General features: G+C 41.6%; 2 protein-coding genes across 2 annotated transcripts; both read right to left on the bottom strand.

The window, feature by feature from the left end:
- Positions 1-162: 162 nt before the first annotated feature.
- On the bottom strand, positions 163-4,477 carry LOC134066329 (uncharacterized). Its single transcript, XM_062521634.1, has 10 exons — positions 4,174-4,477; positions 3,623-3,991; positions 3,435-3,483; positions 2,993-3,087; positions 2,812-2,867; positions 2,215-2,241; positions 1,202-1,240; positions 767-832; positions 598-657; positions 163-351 (listed from the first exon to the last, which is right to left on the bottom strand). Exons 1-9 carry the CDS (start codon positions 4,388-4,390, stop codon positions 604-606), a joined length of 972 nt encoding a protein of 323 aa, XP_062377618.1. The 5' UTR covers positions 4,391-4,477; the 3' UTR covers positions 163-351; positions 598-603.
- An 11,774-nt stretch (positions 4,478-16,251) lies between these two features.
- On the bottom strand, positions 16,252-19,801 carry LOC134065988 (delta-type opioid receptor-like). Its single transcript, XM_062521138.1, has 3 exons — positions 19,569-19,801; positions 17,223-17,575; positions 16,252-16,796 (listed from the first exon to the last, which is right to left on the bottom strand). The coding sequence occupies exons 1-3, from the start codon at positions 19,799-19,801 to the stop codon at positions 16,252-16,254; spliced, it is 1,131 nt and encodes a 376-aa protein (XP_062377122.1).
- Positions 19,802-20,170: the final 369 nt, after the last annotated feature.

The raw sequence follows: 20,170 nt of genomic DNA, 5'->3' as shown, positions 1-20,170 counted from the left end.
AAACATATATACAGATCACCCACTCTTCATTGTACTCAACCTCCCCTCATACTCTCCATTCTTGAATCCAATTGAAGAGTTCTTCTCTGCCTGGCACTGGAAGGTCTATGACCGTCATCCCCATCAATGCATAGCCCTTTTACAGGCAATGGAGTGGGGATATTGACCAGGCATCACTGAGACCATTTTTTTGGTCTCCGTGATATTACGAAGGTGTGAGTTAAGCCAGGTGTGTTCTCTTTTGCAAGAGAACTACAATGTTAGTTGCAAAAATAGGCAATAGTTACAAAAAATGTGCTTCAGAAAAAAACTGTAATCCTTGTGAGTCCTAAAGAATCAATATGCTTCCATCTACAGGAGAGACATGACAAGCTCAAGTCACAATCTGTCAGTTAAAGGGGCCTTAATTTCTTTCGCAGGCAACGTGTAAATTCCATCAATATTTCATTGTCTTGCCCATTATGTTCAACCAGCAAACATATTTTGTGTACAAGCTTTAGTTAAAACAAAGAGTTTGCCCATCATTTGAATTAGGGCCCCACATACAGTATTTCACTTTACACTTTGCTTCAAGGTTTATTGAATTTGTAAAATTACCTGGCTTCACTTTGTTGCCACTTCACTGTAGATGACATCTGCAACTTGGTATCTAAGGGACTAGAAACAGATACACATTTGCAGACACAGAGGGGTATAAACTCCTGTTGGTTGCACCACAACAAATCACACATCAGATAATTTACAATAGAAATACATCAAAAAATACTTTTCTCAGGCCTCTATTGTGTGTGACCACGGTGCTGTAGGTGACATCACCATGGCTGTCATCAGCCTGTTGAGAGAATAGACATCAACCCTTAGAGATCAAGAAACATCAATAGACATCAATACTTAGAGCTCAAGAAACCTTAAAAATTAGTTAGTGGCAAATGTGGAGGCATTTGTGTGAGGGTATACCAGAGATACAAGTGTGTGTGTGTGTGTGTGTGTGTGTGTGTGTGTGTGTGTGTGTGTGTGTGTGTGTGTGCGCGCGAGCATGTGTGCGAGCGTGCGTGCAAGTATGTGTTTGCTTGTGGGTGTGTGTGTGTGTGTGTGTGTGTGTGTGTGTGTGTGGGTGGGTTGTGGGTGGGTGGGTGAGAGGTGAGAGAGAGACAGGGAGAGAGAGAGACAGGGAGAGAGAGAGAGAAAGATGGAGACATACTGCATTCTTTGAATTAGTCATAGCTATCATGCTATAAGTCAGGGGTCGGCAATTAAGTTTGGCCTCGGGCCAGATATTTTCCGAGCCATTACATAGCGGGCCACAAGTTCACAACCAAAACAATGGCTAATTTAATTAATTAATATCGGAGGAGGTAAACATGATAGGCGCTCTTGAAATGACAGAGCAGAGACATTCAAGCAGGCTGATGTACACTGTAGGTTACATTTGTCGACTGGTCATTGGGGGCGCTATTATATGCCTGTGTCTTTAAAAAATAATAATAAAAAAACACCAGAAAAATATTTCCACGCGTTGCTGTTAGCTGTCAAAAAATGGCACTATGAAAAAATTTGAAGAGAAAAGTTAACAGCGAAAACAGGATCTTTAATGATGAATGGACAGAGAACTATGCCTTCATCCTCCCTAATTGTATTAATGCAAAGCCCACATAACTGCTCTGTAACTACTAACGAGGGTTTCTCTGCATGCAAAGAGTACAAGACGGCACCACGAAAGTAAGCATGCTAATTTAAAGGTTGCGTTCCTAAATAACACGCACGCTATTGTTTGAAATTCGTGTTTTACTTTTCACAGTTCTATGTGCGTAAATTGCCTGTTTGATGTCAGGCCTGTTTTAATTATCACCATAAGCCTATGTCCGTTCTTTGAATGACAACATGTGTTTTAGGGACTAGCTTGGAATTTGAGAACCAGCGCTGTCCACTGACTTCATTTGATTTTGCATGTTGTGCGTTCACGCTGCACCTCGCTGCGTGCTTCACTCGTATTCAGATGAAACAAATATCTAAGCATTTAGATTGATTGAAATTCTTCTGTTCTGGAAAGTTACGTTTCAAAATAAAGAGCATGTTTGAGAATGGCAGTCCGATTTTTTTTTTTTTTTTTTTTTTTTTCATTCTCTGGTTCAAAAGATCTCACGGGCCAGATGTTTTTTGCTTGCGGGCCGCATGTGGCCCGCGGGCCGCCTATTGCCGACCACTGCTATAAGTGACTTCAGGGTCCTCCTGGGAATTTTGCTGTAACAAAATAAGAACAAAAGACAATGCTGGTTAGTGCTCAGTCATATATCCATCATTTAACTTCACATTGGATGAATGAAGGATATGGTGTCCAAAAAAAAGGGGGGGGGGAATGTATTGTTAAACCTTGAATGTAGATTAAAGAGACGGGTAAATAAAACAAAGGGAGGAATGGAGAGGTGGTGGAACTATTGCTGTTATCATACAAAAGAGCAGCAGAGGTCAGACATGGACCGTAAACAGGACTCTTCGCTCTCTCCAGTTTATTTACCCATTTATAGTATGCAGACACATATGCATGTGTGCATATGCATGTGTAAATAATGAATTTGCATATTTATTCACATTGACATTCTGGTTCAGTCTTCTTACATTTTCTAAACACGTCCTTGACCTTTTGTTGACTCGACACCCCGACTCTCTGCTTGTTATCTCGCCTTAAATGATAGTCCGCATGACCCCCTGTAACTTCAGCTTAAGCGGTATGTCAAAATGAACATTTGCCCTTTCAGTTCCTCCTTGGTGGATCTTCTAATTACATCAAAACGTTTCCTCATTGTCACTCACCAAAGCTGCTGAACCCTTTCTCTCAAAAACAGCTTCATCAGGGCCTGTAGCACGTCCTGTGTATAAATGGCGTGTCATTCATTTAATTCCACATAAATTTACACTTACGTTTCTCCCTAAAACCCCACCACTTATTACAAAATGAGCTTGAGTTGAAATGATACTCTATTCATAAACCTACTCCGTTTTTTCAGCCTGATGAGAGTCAGTCCTCCACAGATGACCACCAGCAGCAGCAGCCCCAGCAGCCCCAGCAGCAGAGTCAGGCTGAGCCCACTGTGAGGCACAGTAGGAGAATACCAACATAATCAATACTAAAATAAAGGGCAGAAATCCTTCCAGGACATTCTAGATGGTGATTAAAAATTACTCTGAAACCAGGAACTTTTACACTTTCAGTTCCTTGATTAATTGCAGGTGGTATCATGCACTCATTTTGTAACTTTAAAGTCTGAAAATTGTTCATAAAGAAGTTGCTATAAACACAATCAACCAAAATATGATTTCATGTTTTTATATGGGACATTTTCTGGACAATGTTTCTCTTTGAACAGGTTGAGACGAGGTCAGATGAAGTAAAAAGTTATACAATTATAAATGTGAGGGATTACATACAATCTTACTTTTGAGTATGGGTCTTGTTTGAGGTTGATATGGAAGATAAATCAACAACTGAAGGTTAGAAGACGAGATAATAAAAATAAAATTAAGGAAATAAATCAACTGCAATTTATTATGGGTTATTCTATTGAAGTATATCATTGTGAACAAAAATGGTTCTATTCCACCTTTAGTGAGATTAAACTTCTACCTGTGCTGGTTGTCCTGATGGTGGTTGTGTTGATTGCAGGCTGTTGTGTTATTGTCCTTTGAGTAGTTGTCTTCTGTTTCTGTTTGACAGTGATGCGCACAGGCATCTGTAGGTCTCCCACAGAGCAGTAGTACCAGCCAGTGTGCTTCAGTTGTAGACCTCTCATAATCACCTTAAACACTCCGTTATCCACATCAGCACTCATGGATACACCCATTCCATCTATATATCCATAACTCCAATAGGCACAGCGGCCACCAATCCGACACCATTTCTTCCATCCATCGATCTTGTAGTAGCAATTTATTGTGACGCTCCCCCCCACATATCCGGTCTCAACTTGATTATGAACATAGAGTGTTGGAGAATCTGAACAAAATGTCATGTATTTGTATAATTATTGGCAAGGTATTTGGAACAAACATTACATTTAGGTTCAATATCATGATGACATATGATTGTGGCAATATTATCATCGTAATATGTGGCGTTTTTTTCATTGCTCAATGCCACAGAGGGAGTGTGTACAGTACATGTGTAAGTGCTGTTACCTTGGACTGATATGTAGACATATTTGTTTTCATACCACCAGCTTCCTTCAATATTAAATTGGTACGAGCCCTCATCCCTCTCTGTTACATTCCTCATTGTGACAGTAAAGATGGTTTGGTCTGGGTAGTCTGACATTGTAACTTTCTGTAACTGAGGCCAGTGTCGACTGTTCACAATAACACGCCAATCATCCCAAACATCATAAAAGATCTTCATATCATATCTATATGCTGGACTGTAGTGACATGGGATGATGAGGGTCTGTCCTTTTTTCACAGTTATCCAGTCTACTGAGGAGATGCTGCTGATGCCTGAAAGAAAATCATGATATCGATATTATGCACATGTGCATGCATACACACACACCCGCACACACACACACACACACACACGCACACGCACACAAACACAAATGCACAGACACACACACATATCTCTTAACAACCTCATCCCTTACCTTGAAAGCTTGTGAGAAGGATGAGGATAATGAAGTGCATGTCGTTGGTGAAAGTCTGAGTGTACTATGACTATGTTCCACATGAAAGTCTTAACCAGCATTGTGCTGCTTTCTACTTCTCCTTTCAGTCTGGCATTAGGCCTATCCATATCCTCTTTTTGTAGTCTTGTTTTCATGAATGTGCTAATCTAATCATGATATCACTTTGTTTTCATAACTTAAATTCCTCTAATATAAGTGTGTCTGAGGCAGCCCAGAGCTTCTATCTGACTGTTGGGTACCATATTGTGCTGCCTTGGCTAATCTACAGTACCAGGCTGTTATCAATTTGTTATGTAGTATCAATGTGCAAGAAGAGCATCCACTTCCTCACTTGTCTCAGCTGGGTTACATCACTGCCACTTACAGTAATAGTGAAAAAGGACGACTTCAAGTCTGGGGTGACATTGTCAGGCAATCTAATTACCATGGCTGTGCATCTTTCACTATTTTAGAATTAGCCTCCATTCAGTTCATGAGTTGAGTTGGCCCCTTTGAACCCACATGAGGCCCCTGTGGGTCATCCACTGCTTTAACTCTGCTAGTCATTCAGGGTGCTTTGACATACATATCATCTCCCCCAGTGCACCGCTGCTGACATGAGCACTTGGCGTACATGCATGGACTCTACATGAGTAGTGTGTGTTGAAGCTCACAGCTTAAAGGAATACGCCACCCAAAAATGAAATTAAGCTAGTCTCGGTCACCCCCAGAGTTAGAACAGTGAAAAAAACCCGGTTAAAATCCGTCCGGGCATTCTCCTGCTTTGGGAGCAGCGATGTTAGCTTTAGCTTAGAACAGTTGCTGTAGTTGAAGGGTGTCAGTGAGCACGTCCTCCAAAAAGTGACCGAGACGTCTACATTTTTTTCTAAATATATCTTGGGAGCCGTGTGTTCAAAACGAGTACAAATCATAATGCAAAATCGAACGAGACTATTACCTGGGCAGATCTTTACTTGGAACTATTTTCAGCCTCATCGCCGACGAAGCACCGCTAGCTAGGCGCAAAGTTCTCACGTAGCACCACTTGTGAAGTTCCAGTCGAAGCTAGTTGGGAGTTTACAAGACTGCTACGTGAGAACTTTGCGCCTAGCTAGCGGTGCTTCGTCGGCGATGAGGCTGAAAATAGTTCCAAGTAAAGATCTGCCCAGGTAATAGTCTCGTTCGATTTTGCATTATGATTTGTACTCGTTTTGAACACACGGCTCCCAAAATATATTTAGAAAAAAATGTAGACGTCTCGGTCACTTTTTTGGAGGACGTGCTCACTGACACCCTTCATCTACAGCAACTGTTCTAAGCTAAAGCTAACATCGCTGCTCCCAAAGCAGGAGAATGCCCGGACGGATTTTAACCGGGTTTTTTTCACTGTTCTAACTCTGGGGGTGACCGAGACTAGCTTAATTTCATTTTTGGGTGGCGTATTCCTTTAAGGCCATGGCCAACTGAAGCTCCAGTGCTGCGTCTTCCCTCTGCATTTAAGCCGTCGCCCGTTGCCCTCTCTTGATTGTGAGAAGAGGAAAGGACTCATGATCAAATGAGTAATTGTCCTCATGTCAAAGGTCACAAGGGCAGTTGGCTGATAAGGTTTGGCGTGATGAAAAGCTGGGGTCATGACTAAAGCAAATATTTCTACTACATTCACATGCTGGGGTTGAAGGGCTATATGTCTTCTCACCCTCTTCTCGCCCTCTTCTCACCCTCGCCCTCCACCATACTTCACAGTGGTGCCGCCCATGGCTGTTCCCTCTCACCTTGTTGTGGCTGGCTAGACATCAGTGAGCTGGAGCCCAAGCGGCAGGGCACGCCTGTAAAACCCACCCACATAACAGCTTTCCACCAGCGTAATGAAACACCAATGTCATAACGAACTGCACTTTCTAAATGCACTAATCCCACCCAGTGTTAGTAATGTTAGTGACCAATGATGTGATAGGAGCCATTATTGCTGGATCTGACGGTAGAGTAGGGATGCTAACTGCATCCGTTCTGTATATTCATTAAGTTGCCATCCATCCTGTATCATACTTTGTGTGCATTCATAAAATCATAAGGTACATTTCTATGATGTACTGTATATTTTTTAGTTTTCAGCCTATATTTATATGTTAAGAGTTTCATGATGTTAGATGCCTGGTGATCCATAAATGCTATGTGTGCCAAGGATTCCCGGGACACTGAAAGTCCAGTGTGCATGAAACTTGGTGGACATGTAGCCCCACAAGATCCAAGGGTTTGGTTATGGGTCCCTGCACAGAGAGGACAAAAAGAGGGAGAGACGGAAGGTGTCAATGTTTGCTAGGCCAACCACTGTTCTCCATGGTTCTGAACAGCCCTCAAGAGACCCAGCACAGAATCTCCATCCACCACTGCCAGTTCACCAAGTAAAGTGGTCTTATCCTGCCCATACTGTGCCAGCACTCACTACTTCAATACTAGAATACTATATTGTGTGGCGGAATAACATTGGGAGCACTTAGACTCTGCGCAGTAATATCCTCACCCCAAAGTGAAACTGAAAGTGCAAGAGTGAGGATATTACTGTGCCACACACAATATAGTTATCCCTCTTACCTGCTTACAAATGCGCCACGTTTTAAATTTGTCTCACCATACTTGGTCGTGACTACTTGTGTAACTGTATTTTAATAGGGAAAATATGGAGAAATAGTCACTTCTAACTTCATCTCTGTTTGGATCCTAATGAATGCATTGGGCTAGCTAAGTGCTATCAAAGTTGCGCGCGCCAGAGCCAGTGAGTGCACGCATTGAAACGTGAGAGGTATGTATCAACTCGTCTTAGTCAAGGGAATAGCGTAGTTTAATATGAAAAAACGGTGACGTGTTTTTACCACTTTTAACAGCCCAAAACAGATAACTTCAACATTCTTAAACTGTCAGATTGTCATATTGGAATCCTGCAATCAAATTGCAGGATCAAATTGCCAATCAAATTGCAGGATTCTGGGAGCCAATCAGATTGCAGGATTCCAACAGCAAATCAGATTGCAGGATTCTGGGAGCCAATCAGATTGCAGGATTCCAACAGCCAATCAAATCACAGGATTCCAACAGTCAATCAGATTGCTGGATTCCAACAGCCAATTAAATTGCAGGATTCTGGGAGAAAATCGGATTGCAGGATTCCAACAGCCACTCGGACTGCTGGATTCCAACACATACTGTATATAAATACCATTAAATTTCAGTAGGCCTACAGTAACATTTATAGCCATTTCTGTCAAAATCACATTTTTAAAACACAGCTGAGCTATGACGTCAGAAGAGATGAAAGAGAAGCAAGTTCTATTTAAGTATATACAAATATGGAGAACAGGTACGATTTTGAGCCTCCCAGACATGAGAGGGATGAGGGGCCAAACACAAATATTAATATAAGGAATGTGAATATCAGGTGCGAAGAGAACCAGTGGAGAGCTGGTGGAGAGTTGGTCAGGTGTCTTGGTAAGTAGCCTCCTAACTTGGCCAAAGAACGACAGTTACAGTAGGGCCTACTCTTTTCAAATTCTCACTCTCATCAATGTTAAATAAAGCCAACTGAAAGTTCAGACACTTTAAAATAGCAAACATGAGGAATAATTTGGAGGCATTACTTGCAAAGTATGCATATAGCCAATGTCGTAAAATGCATTCACATAAATACATCCAGCATGGACCAAAACAAATGGACCATCAGCTACACATGTGGCCTCCTTTAGGAAAAGAATAGCTCCAGCAACACCAGATGCCATATCTTGCAACTAAAGAAAGCTACAGTGAAACTGCACAGGAGCTCTTTCAATGCAGTGTCATTCTAGCCTTTATTTGTCCATCTGACATGAGGAGGAGGCCACATTAACGGATGTTACTTGTTGGCTCTCTTATTCCCTTGAATATCTATATCACTTGACCCACACATTTCAATTTGACAGTTGAACTGAAGTATGCTTTAAGAAAATTACGATAACAATAACCAACATAGCATCTTTTTTCCCTCCCCGCCCCTTGGTTTTATGAGGTTGTATGAGAAGATTAAAAACAAGTCATGGATACAAATAAGTCCATTTTATTCATGCGTGAGTGAGGACAGTAAAAAATATTATAAGATTATTAGGCTATTAGAGAATTTGATCACACACTTCTACCACTCACTGGGGAAGCTAACATTGCATCATAGATAATTATAATATACATTGAGGATGACAGGAGGGAGAGGAACCTGATCAAAGAACAATCACTAAAAATGCATTACAGTATTATGGCTACATATGGTTCATGCAAAAACACAATATTGTTAATAAGAAATCTCACCAGGTTATACACCATGAAATTCTCTTTTGCGCCATTTTTTCATCTCTCCAGTCCTACTTTTACAGTGTATTGGAGTTTCCCACTCTCAGGTCAAACTAGCAAGGATTTATTCACACAGTTCACTAGGTGAAAACATGTTCATGTTTCTGACCCCTAGAGGGCGATGAAAGAGTGATGGAAATAATTGCTTCAGGAATGACCAGATTTAAGGTTCCTGAATGTTCATCATTACATTTTCAATAAAAGTGTTCTATTGACAGTGATTGTCCATATATTTTTGATCACCTGGTGAAAACACTAAACTGTGCTATGCTTTGGTCAGGAAATGACTTTCATGACAGGATTGCTGAATGGGAGGCATATAAACACACATAAATACATCACATGTAAAACATGTGCATCATTGGTGCAATACACTTCCTGAGTATGTTGGCATGTTGTTTCATTCTACTTTCAGGTCTAATATAAACCAACTATGAAAACTGCCTAGACTTTATATTTCATTAGATTATATTACTGCAGTCTGCATCAACAAGAAAAATCCTATTTTTCTAACAACCCTATATCCCTCATTCCTCCAATCCCATGGTCTTGTGTTTGTACAGTAGAAGACTGATGAATCTCCTCTCATCTGTAAATTGCAAAGGAATTTTGTGTTGAATGGGAATTGTGTTTTTTGAGGTTCATTGAATTAAGAAATGAGGTCTAGACCCTTCTTTTTCCCTTTGTGCCCTCCATTTCCTCTTTCATCGCAACATTTTCACATCACTGCAAGCTTGAGCCAAAGGCAGACCTATCAGAAAATGAACAGACTTAGTGACATTTACCCTTCCCCTCCATTTCTCCTAAGGTTATAAACTGATTGCAGCGGTATCAGCCCTTCACTCTGTACTTACCTCCATCAAAGGCTCTCTGTTCCTGTAGTCTGGAGTTGTGTTGGTTCCCAACCATATTCGTTCTTACTCTCACTGTTTTTCTACGTGCATCTCTTCACCTGCTCATAAAACAGCTCAAGTCTTGTAACTGAAGAACATTATTGTCTTTGGTCACCAAGTATAGATGTGAGTATTGTTGAGATCCTTTATTTCTTCTTTTCTATCAGCTCTGCTCACATCCAAACCTACTGTATGTAAGCAAAGTTATAAGGTACTGGCCATTTAATCATTCAGTAATTACTATTTTAATATGTTAACGTCAAACCAAAAGTCACTTAATCATTAATGAAGTCATTCTGACACCCTTCTCTCTTTCCTGCTCTAATGGCAAATTCACAGAACGTTTAGAAACATCAGAACTAAATACGGCACCGTTTTGCCTTTATTACAATAGGTCTGCTGTGCTTACTGGCTCAGAGTCACTGATCTACTGTATAAAGAACCTTAGATCAGTGCTCAGAATAGAGATTGCATATGCCAGTCACCGTAGTCCATATGGATATGCAGGGCAACTTTCTACATTCTCTCCCTCCCTTACTGGTCCACTTTCGGTAAAGTCTCCATCCTGCTGCTCTCCAGTGTCTTCCATATCAGTTGGCTCCTGTCCCTCCTCAGGCTGTTCTCTCTGTCCCATGGCTCCATCTTCTCCCTTGTTATCAGGAACTCGCTGGGCTCATCTGTTCCGCTGTCGTTCCCTTCAGATTCCCTCAGAGGAACTTTTCTCATTTCACTTTTCAGTTTCTTCTGGGTCTTTTTGTCCCTGTCTTCAGCTGAATATATACCCACAGCTTCCAGTTCTCTCCTGAAGTCCTCTAACTTATACTTTCTTAGTGTATTCTTAAGCACACTCTTAGTTCTCTTCCATCATGTCTCACTCTTGTTGGTTATAGTGAATTCGGTAACACTTTATATTAAGACACACATATTCACCATTAATTAGCTGCTACTAACATGTATATTGTTAGTACCATACTAGCCAATTGTTAGTCATTATAAGTCACTAATTAATACCTTATTCTGCAAGACCAAATTCTACCCTTACCCTTAATTAAAAATCCCCCCTATGTAACCACTTATTCATAGTTATTAAATAAGTTGTTGCATATGAATTATGATAAATGGCTCATTATGGGGCTTGTAAGGGGGTAGTACCACAAGAACAGTTATTCACCCTATAATAATACTTATCAAAGATGGTCTATTCAAATTGAACTAGACACTAAGAGCAGAGAAAGGAACATTGTTTATTGTGTGCTACTTCAAAATCAAAGCCTATATGTTATATATATATATATAGCCTATATATATATATATATATATATATATATAAGCCTATACAATACATTTCCTTGTTTTTCTGACTCGACCTCTATTACTCTTTCTTATCTTCAAACATCTTTTTAAGTGACATGATCGATGTAGGAGTAGGCCTAAGACAGCCTAATATGTTCATATAGGCTATCATTCTACAAGCAATTATTTTATGTCTGTGTGTGGTATATACTGTAGCCTACTTGGGATGTTTACATGCAGATCTAAGTGTTTCTATTTTGTATGGAAGTAAATTGATGTGTAGGACCGAAGTTCACATCACACCTGGATGTAAGCCTACAGTATAACTTGTGAGTGCTGAGAGGAAAGCAATGTGTAATACCCACTCTCTGCCTCTAGGTCTTGCTCAAGTACAGTCATGAATGCTGCATTACAGTAATAGGCCTAGGGTACACAAAAATGCTTATTAATATATTTGTATAATCATACTTAAAAATGATAAATTACTTCATGATCATTTATGAGCTATCCTGTGTATATAAATAAATGTTAATATTAAATATAATTCTAGATGCTGACTGCATTATATAAAACATAATCTCTTTTCTACCATTACCCCTGAAATACAAATGCATTATTTTGCTGATGAATACATCCATTTGCCTTGCTTTTGTATAGCTGGTTTGACACTGCAAAGGGCACTAATGCATCAGTGTCAGTATTCGTTTTGTTTACCTATTGTCTCTCAGTGAGCGCCTAAAACATTTGCCCACACATGCTCTAAACATAACACACTCCATCTTATTTATCTGTCTGGACTCATAGTTGTCTTTATAATCCATTTATTGTTCATGTGCTTTTAAGTGTCATTGAGAATGGATTTAGCCCAAGCACTGAAATGTCAATGAAGGCTATATTAGCTTTAAAGCACTGGCATAAGGAAAAAACACAGTAGTGCTGCAGGGGGGACGAGAGTTCACTCTAAAGAAAGTAAGACCCCGGGTTTGTGACAGAGGTTGGTGACACTCCAAGCCAGACTTGTCAAATCCTGTGCCTTCCCCCCCTTAGGCCGTGTGTGTTTCCATGACAACCTTTTGATCCTTGATTGCCAAAGTCAAATGTAGAATTGGAACTTTCCGAGGTCAGGGAGGCAGAGCGACTGAGCCTGAAGACATCTGTCGAAACTGGATTTGTTTCTCTACGTCTGAGGTAAGCCGTCAAATCTATTGCACTGAACTGCAACCACAAGAACAAACCCACAGAGGTGAGAAAACAACAACCCATGACCACATTTTTTCCGAACAAGCCAGTTGGTTGTCATCTATTCAGTGCCTGATTATATTGTATCTATAACCAAACTGAATTAGATTGGTTTTAACTGCCCATCCCCTCTTAAGGCCACTGCTGTGGGTGGGGGAGGGGCGGAGGGGTTGGGGGTCTTCAGTAGAATGATCCATCATTCATTTGTCACTTGGGATTGCTACACTCATCATCAGATGACAAAGGCTGTTTTATCATTTCTCTCTCAATACTGCCATTTTTGAGGTTTAGCTGTTACTTCCTTTTATATTGGTTGGCAGTAAAGGAAAGGGAGGCTTGAGAACTGGTTGCCCTTCTCAAGAGAGTTAAGAATCATACAATGCAGGCAGAAAGGTCAGCTTTTGTGTAATCAGATTTATGATCTAAGCTTGTATTATATTTTCTTCCAAGATAGATATTTACTTCACGAGTAAAATTAAAGCAAACATACACTGGGCATTCTCGACCCCTCAAAAGAGAGAACATTTCAGACACTGCAGAGAAGCGAATCATGAATCCCACACTACATTTCTAGCTTTTTACAGAAATCTAAACACACTACAGCTCATAGTCATATGACAATATAGACATAATTTTAGCTATAAGAGCTAAAATGAATATAGGTACCACATCTGGTATTTTGTATTATTATTGCTGCTACCATACCACTACTGTGGACGATGATAATAATAATAACAACAACAGCAATAATAATGTTAATAATTATAATAGGGTGGAAGGAGGGCAGAATGCTGCCTACAGCAGCCTTAAACTGTTTACATTGTTTCAGTACAGGTACATTGCTCATAATATGGTCAGAACATAGCTATATATAGAGAGATTCAATTATAGTCGCTTCTGCAGTTTAAGGGGCTCTCCGTGCTGGAAGGGAGCTCTGCATCAAGGCACTGTTTTTACAGAAGAGCCATAAACCCAGGAGCACCGAACCACCATTTTACTGGGCTGAAAAGTAATTGGAGTTCACATACCAAATAATCAGAACAGTTAAATAGTGCATTAGAAAATAAAGTCTTCATGGGGGATTAATAAACAGAGATAAAAGTCTTTAGTCGCAAATATCACAGTTTCAAGTTTACTTGTTGTAGTGCTTGACAGGTGTTCAGAGTGTTTCATCCATTCAATGTAGTACATTTAAAATACAACAGAAGCAGAGTATCCTAGGACTGCATACACGTTTAGCCTTCATCCATACAGTAAAGATCCAATAGCAGTAAACACATACATATATAAGGAGTCCTCTTTGTTTTTTTAACATATACATTCCTGTACAAAGTTGGTGGGATTTGACAAATGTGCACAACATTGCAGAAGCGTTTACTGACCTTTTGAGCCAGTGCTGACTGGCATTGCTGATGATTTGTAAAAAATAACCATCAAAAAGCATATATACATACAGTATCATGTCCATTTACTGACATGCAAACACATTTACCCTCAAAACCATAAAAACTATGTGTGTAAATATTGGATGAGCATAATACAATTTCTCAGCGCAGTAACAAATAAGAACTTACTGTAGAATGCGCCTGCAAGCTCTTTTCTGTGACGCATCACTTTACCTCTGAAGCACTTTTAACTAGTTCAGCCTAAGGCATGTTATTGTTTTAACACCCAGGTTCTGTGGTCTACACTCACACAATTCTGAAATGTACAAAGCAGGCCCAACTGCAGGTGAGCTGATGCTACACCACAAGCACACCTCAATCACATGGTCTAACACCTTAAAAGATTTAAATCTCAACATGCTTGGTGGAATTCCAGCAATCAACATTGAGTTTGAGCCCTCTGTCAAATTTATGATCATTCAGGTCCAGGATTTTCTCTAGCAAAGCTGTCAGTTCCACTGTTATGTACAGAGTTTGTGTGTGTCTGTGTGTGTGTGTGTGTGTGTGTGTGTGTGTGTGTGTGTGTGTGTGTGTGTGTGTGTGTGTGTGTGTGTGTGTGTGTGTGTGTGTGTGTGTGTGTGTGTGTGTGTGTGTGTGTGTGATGTGTGTACAAGTGTGTGAGTGTGTTTATGTGTGTATGGATGGCATGCTTCACACCCTGGACCATTAAGTGCACTTTTGGCTAAAATCTGGATCAGAAACCATTTGTTCTATTTTTTCTCTTTTTTTTGAAAAACAGATATAGTCAAAAGTAACAAAATCATACTAACAAAATGACACAGAAAAATGTAGAAACAACTAAATGTAAATTATATACATTGATGAACAAAGCCATGTGTTATTGATGTGTATGTAGTACTAGCCTACATTCACCAGAAAGGCAGACTGTTTTTAAAAAAGCATAGCAGTCCCTGGAGAATGCACTACTCACAGTTCAGAATCTTCCCAGAGGCCTCACTGCAGCAGTCTCCCCTAAGAGACCCATGGCTCCTTAATTAATTCCATAATTCAATGAACAGTTCACTCACTGCTATACTGTTTTAATAAATTAGCAAAAATATATGTCATAGCTATTCAATACTCTCCTACATGGGATAGAATACATAATAACAAACAACAACAACAACAAAACAATTTATACAGCTGATATCTGTCCCTGCCCTTGCTTGTCTCTCCATCCAACTCCTCAGTGCCCCTGACAAAAGCAGTCCAGAAATCATATCTTCAACCGAGGAATACATTTTCATGAGGAATTGTGAAGGCTCTGAGAGATGGTGTGACACCAAAGTCTTTGTGAATAATTCAGTTGAAGTGCGACACCTCCAGTGTCAGACAGGGAGGATACACTCATTACTGCATGGCCATGCCTGAGATGCCAGGAGATACAGTATTAGCAACTTTATCAGATGGACCAAAGCACGGGAACGGTAATGAAAGTCATATCAGCACAGGCGATAGGAAGGGTTATTTCCGCGGATGTAATAGGTTATTTTCCATTCTTCAGGTGAGAATACTGAGCTATTCAGCTGTCACGTAAAGAATGGTTTTCATGATAAGATACCCCAGAAATCTTATCTTGACATGAAGAGGATAGAACCCGAATAGGCAGTTTAACCATATTTCCTTTTGGAAGAGAGACAGAGGAATTTAAACCTGCATTTCCAATTAAGTGTTAAACTTAAACAATCAATTTGAATGGCCAAAAATAGCAAAGTTACTTTGAGCTGACTGGCAACATAATTGTGTTGAAATGCATGGAATAGAGGAACACTGACTCAGTGACTCAGAAAACAGTGCATAAGCAGCATTGGATAAGATGTCAGCAAAACTGATGAAGCACATTTTCTTTGCTGAAAAAGGCTTAATTAGATTGTGCATTCACTACACCATGATACAAAATGTATATAAAATATATAAATGGTAAAATGTACACACACACATATGCACACACACACACTGCCATTTATACATGAATAATGCAAATAAAGATATTTAGAAAATATTCATTTATATTTTAATAGTATCTATGACCTCAATGAATGTGAATAAATCATTATGAATCTGTCTTCAGTTCAAACCATGGTATATTTTTAAATCAGAAAACTCTTATTGGCCCCTTTCTGAAGAATGAATAAACCACAGTTAAGAAAAACATCCAATTATGACAATTATGACAGGATGTCGTCCCTTTTGCTGTATCTGAGACCAAAGTGAGAGGGTTCACTCTGGATGTCCAGCAGGCGTTGTTCTGGGGAGGCTTGTCTGAAGTGGTCACAGGGCTGACGTGACCTGAGTCAATCCTAAGTCGTGCGAGTCCTCCTTCCCCGCCTGCGTGATGGAGGACAGCTCCACGGCTAGTCAGGCCGGCTTGGCGGTCCGCGGTGGGCTCTCAGCGGGGCGGGCGAGCTGACGCACCCCGGGCTCCCCCGCCCTGCTGCTCCCCCTGGCCTGGCGCCCAGACCTGCCCCGGCCCCCGCGCACGGGGAAGCAGAAGTCCTTGAAGCAGCGCTTGAAGTTCTCGTCCAGGAAGGCGTAGAGCACGGGGTTGAGGCTGCTGTTGGTGTAGCCCAGCGCCACGCAGAAGAAGTAGGCGGCCATGACGGGCGTGGTCTCGGGCACCGCCGTCAGAGTCTTGACCAGGATGAAGATGTGGATGGGCATCCAGCACACCACGAACACCAGCACCACCACCATGACCAGGCGCGTGATGCGCCGCAGGTTGCGGTCCTTCTCCCGCGAGCCCGACAGCATGCGCACGCTGCGCAGACGCAGGATCATCAGCGAGTAGCAGACGCTGATGATGAGCACGGGCGCCACGAAGGCCAGCGCGAACACGCACAGCTTCATCACCCTGTCCCAGTACTCGTACGGCTCGGGGAACTGCAGCGCACACTCCGTGGTGCCTGCAGAGGGAGGAGGGGGGAGGGGGGGGGGGGAGGGCGTGATGGGAGCGCCAGAGCCAAACGTTGAGCAGTGGCATGGATGGAGGGATAGAGACATAAAGGAGAAAGAGGGGGAAGTGGAGGCAAGAGTTAATGAGGACGGCCCAAGCTGGCACATTTATTTAAAATGAATCAATGATAAATGCGGTAATTACTGCTGGATTTCTGATACATGCTTTAGGATTAAGCAGGCCTCTCGGGGCTCATTTAGTTCTGATGAAGGGATCAGCAATCCATCAGACAGACCAGGTGAGCACTCTAATGAACTCACCAATCAAAAGCCCCGCAGCCAACAGCTCTGCAGCGGTTAGCCCTCCGCACTACAACATTCCTGTCAGAAGGTGAGGCACATGCAACATAAGATCAAATGCCAGGCGTCTGTCTTACCATTACTGGTTTGGGTACCTCCGAGCACCATGGCGGGCACCCCGGCGGCTGAAGAGAGCACCCAAATGCCCACGTTGATGCCCTTGGCTTTGAGCGGGGTGCGGAAGTCCAGCGCCTTCACCGGGTGGCACACGGCCACGTAGCGATCCACGCTCATCATGGTGAGGGTGAGGATGCTGGTGAACATGTTGTAGTAGTCAATGGAGATGAAGACCTTGCACACCACCTCCCCAAAGGGCCACGAGTGGAGCAGATAGTCTGCATGCTGGAAGGGCATGGTAGTGGTCACCAAAGCATCGGCCAGGGCCAGGTTGAAGATGTAAATGTTAGTGGCCGTCTTCATCTTGGTGTACCTTGGCAGGGGAAAGAGCACAGACTGAGGGTGAGGTGGGGAAGGGGAGAGCAGACAGAGACAGTGGACCACAGAGCTCCATTCTGCTGCAAAGATAGCAGCTGAAGGTGCCAATGGAATATTAGATTCAAGAGGACAATTTTGGTTGCTCAGCCTCACATTACCAGTCAAAGCTGTGTTGAATACTTCATTTAGAAGAACAGTTTATTCAAGAGTGGAAGACACACTTCTAAATGTGGTTGTGGGATTGTGTGAGAAAAAAATCCTTACGCAACAGGATTTTTTTCTCACACAATACCACAACCACATCTTGTTGCTGAGTTGTAAGTTAGACCGCCGGAACACTGAATGAAGCAGCTATTTGAAAATAAGACCCTTAATGTCAATAATGTCAATTCCTGTCAGGGATGTCTTTTGACCAGTGAGTGATTTTACTGTGCATTTATTTTCCCTAAGGATGGTCAGCCGGGATTAATGATATGGTGTGTTTCAAAGGAAGAGCAAAGACTATAAAACATGGTGTGCATATGTATTTGTGTGTGTCCATCGTTGCGATCAAACCGGGACCTTTAGAGCCATTGGGGCATCACGCATTAGGTAAACTGTCTTTCTGGAGCTACTTTAATTGGATTGAAGTTTTGAGCATGGCAAGGACAATTAACATTGTTAACATTTTTTTTTGCTCCTTCAATTTTTTAAAGACCTATAGATCATATATTTCTCAGTATAATCAATCAATCAGATCAATGATTCACTAAACTGGCTTAATAAATCAGTGCATAACAAGTCCAATTTGTCGCATTGAAGCCGTTTATCAGCAGCTCGTAGCCTCTTACGTGACAGAGCGGGGTTACTCAGGAATGTGGTGTGTTATCGATTTGTCGGTGAAATGACACTTCAGGGCTCTCAGGTGCTCATAAACACTCTCTCTCCCTCACACACACACATGCACACGACCACACACACACACACACACACACACACACACACACACACACACACACACACACACACACACACACAGATACAAATATGCTGTACATCAACTGGTCACGTGCACGCGCTCAGATTTATTTGTGTCCCCCATCGTAAATACAGAGCCACCTGCTACAGGCGCCTGAAAAACCGCCATAAAAACAACTGAATCAGCACGCTTCATGTCAGAGAAGGGAATCACTCCATTAAATCACATTTAATCACACACAACAACCCCCCCCCCCCCCACCCTCAGACACACACATCCTAAAACACACACACACACACACACACACACACACACGTCTAGCCATACAGGTCACAAACACACATACGCGCGCGCGCACACACACACACACACACACACACACACACACACACACACACATGTATAAGATATGCAACAATACCAAAGAAATCTGACATCTTCAAAAACTGATACAAATTCTAAAACAAAAATGAAAACATATAGTTATGTATAGTCATGTAAACATATAGTCATGAAAACATAATAATGTCCAAAAAACAAACTTGAATACAACCAAGAATGCATGACACACACACACACACACACACACACACACACACACACACACACACACACACACACACACACACACACACATGCATCAGCAGCAGCAACATACAGCAGGGATAGGATTATTGAAAAAATGCACAGATGCAATCTAGATGATACAACCACGACATCTTTTGTTGTATATACAACTCCACAGACAATCACGGTCAAATAAATCCTTAACCCACAGGATTTAGTACACAAGAACACAAGCATAACATGATTTGGCGCCAGGCTTGGAGTGGAAGCCGGGTCAGACAAGCAATCAAATGGACACGCTCTACACAAAATAAACTACGTCGCCTTTTAACGTCAAGTATCATTAACAAGCAATAAAAATGTCTATAACATTAGCCAATCTATGACCCCATATCGCTTCATAAATGTTTATAGGCATATGCTGTTTTAAACACAACAGTATTAAAAGAAACAGGAACTATACCTGATAATGACGTACATGACGAGGCAGTTGCCCACCAGTCCGACGACAAAAACCACGGAATAGAATGCCGTGATTACTGGTATAATTGGGGACATGGGCTCGTGCGCCCAGCTGCCGCTGTTGTTATGCGTCAAGTTGCGCGTGTCGGGTAGAGAAGAGTTGGATAGACACTCTTCCACTAAAGACGACAGGCATTTGTCTTCCTTGAAGATTTCTACCAAATTGTTCTCCATTCTTCGAAATCAGACTTAAGGACGGACAGAGACGAGAAGGCGAAGACAACTGAAGCCTAAAGTACAGGAGAGGAAAGAATTAGAGAAACGCAAAGAGGAGGCATGAGGAGAAAAAAAATGCGCGGGGACACATAATCGAATGTTGAACTCTGAAATGATCTTTACAAAGGAGCTGGTCAGAAAACCACAGACAATCTAGCGCTGAGTCTGTGGGAAATAATCATAGTTCATTCACATATGACAATGTCATTCCTCAACTTTAGCCTGTATCACTTACCTTAGAAAAACGGTCCCACGTTGTTGTCCCGTTGTTCCGGGTATAATTGAAGGAAATAATGGCAACCAGGGTAATCTTGGAGCACAAAAGGG

This window comes from Sardina pilchardus, chromosome 19 (genome assembly GCF_963854185.1).
Source record: "Sardina pilchardus chromosome 19, fSarPil1.1, whole genome shotgun sequence".
Taxonomy (NCBI): domain Eukaryota; kingdom Metazoa; phylum Chordata; class Actinopteri; order Clupeiformes; family Clupeidae; genus Sardina; species Sardina pilchardus.
Note: the sequence above shows the minus strand (reverse complement) of the source record. Positions and strands in the feature narration are given on the sequence as shown.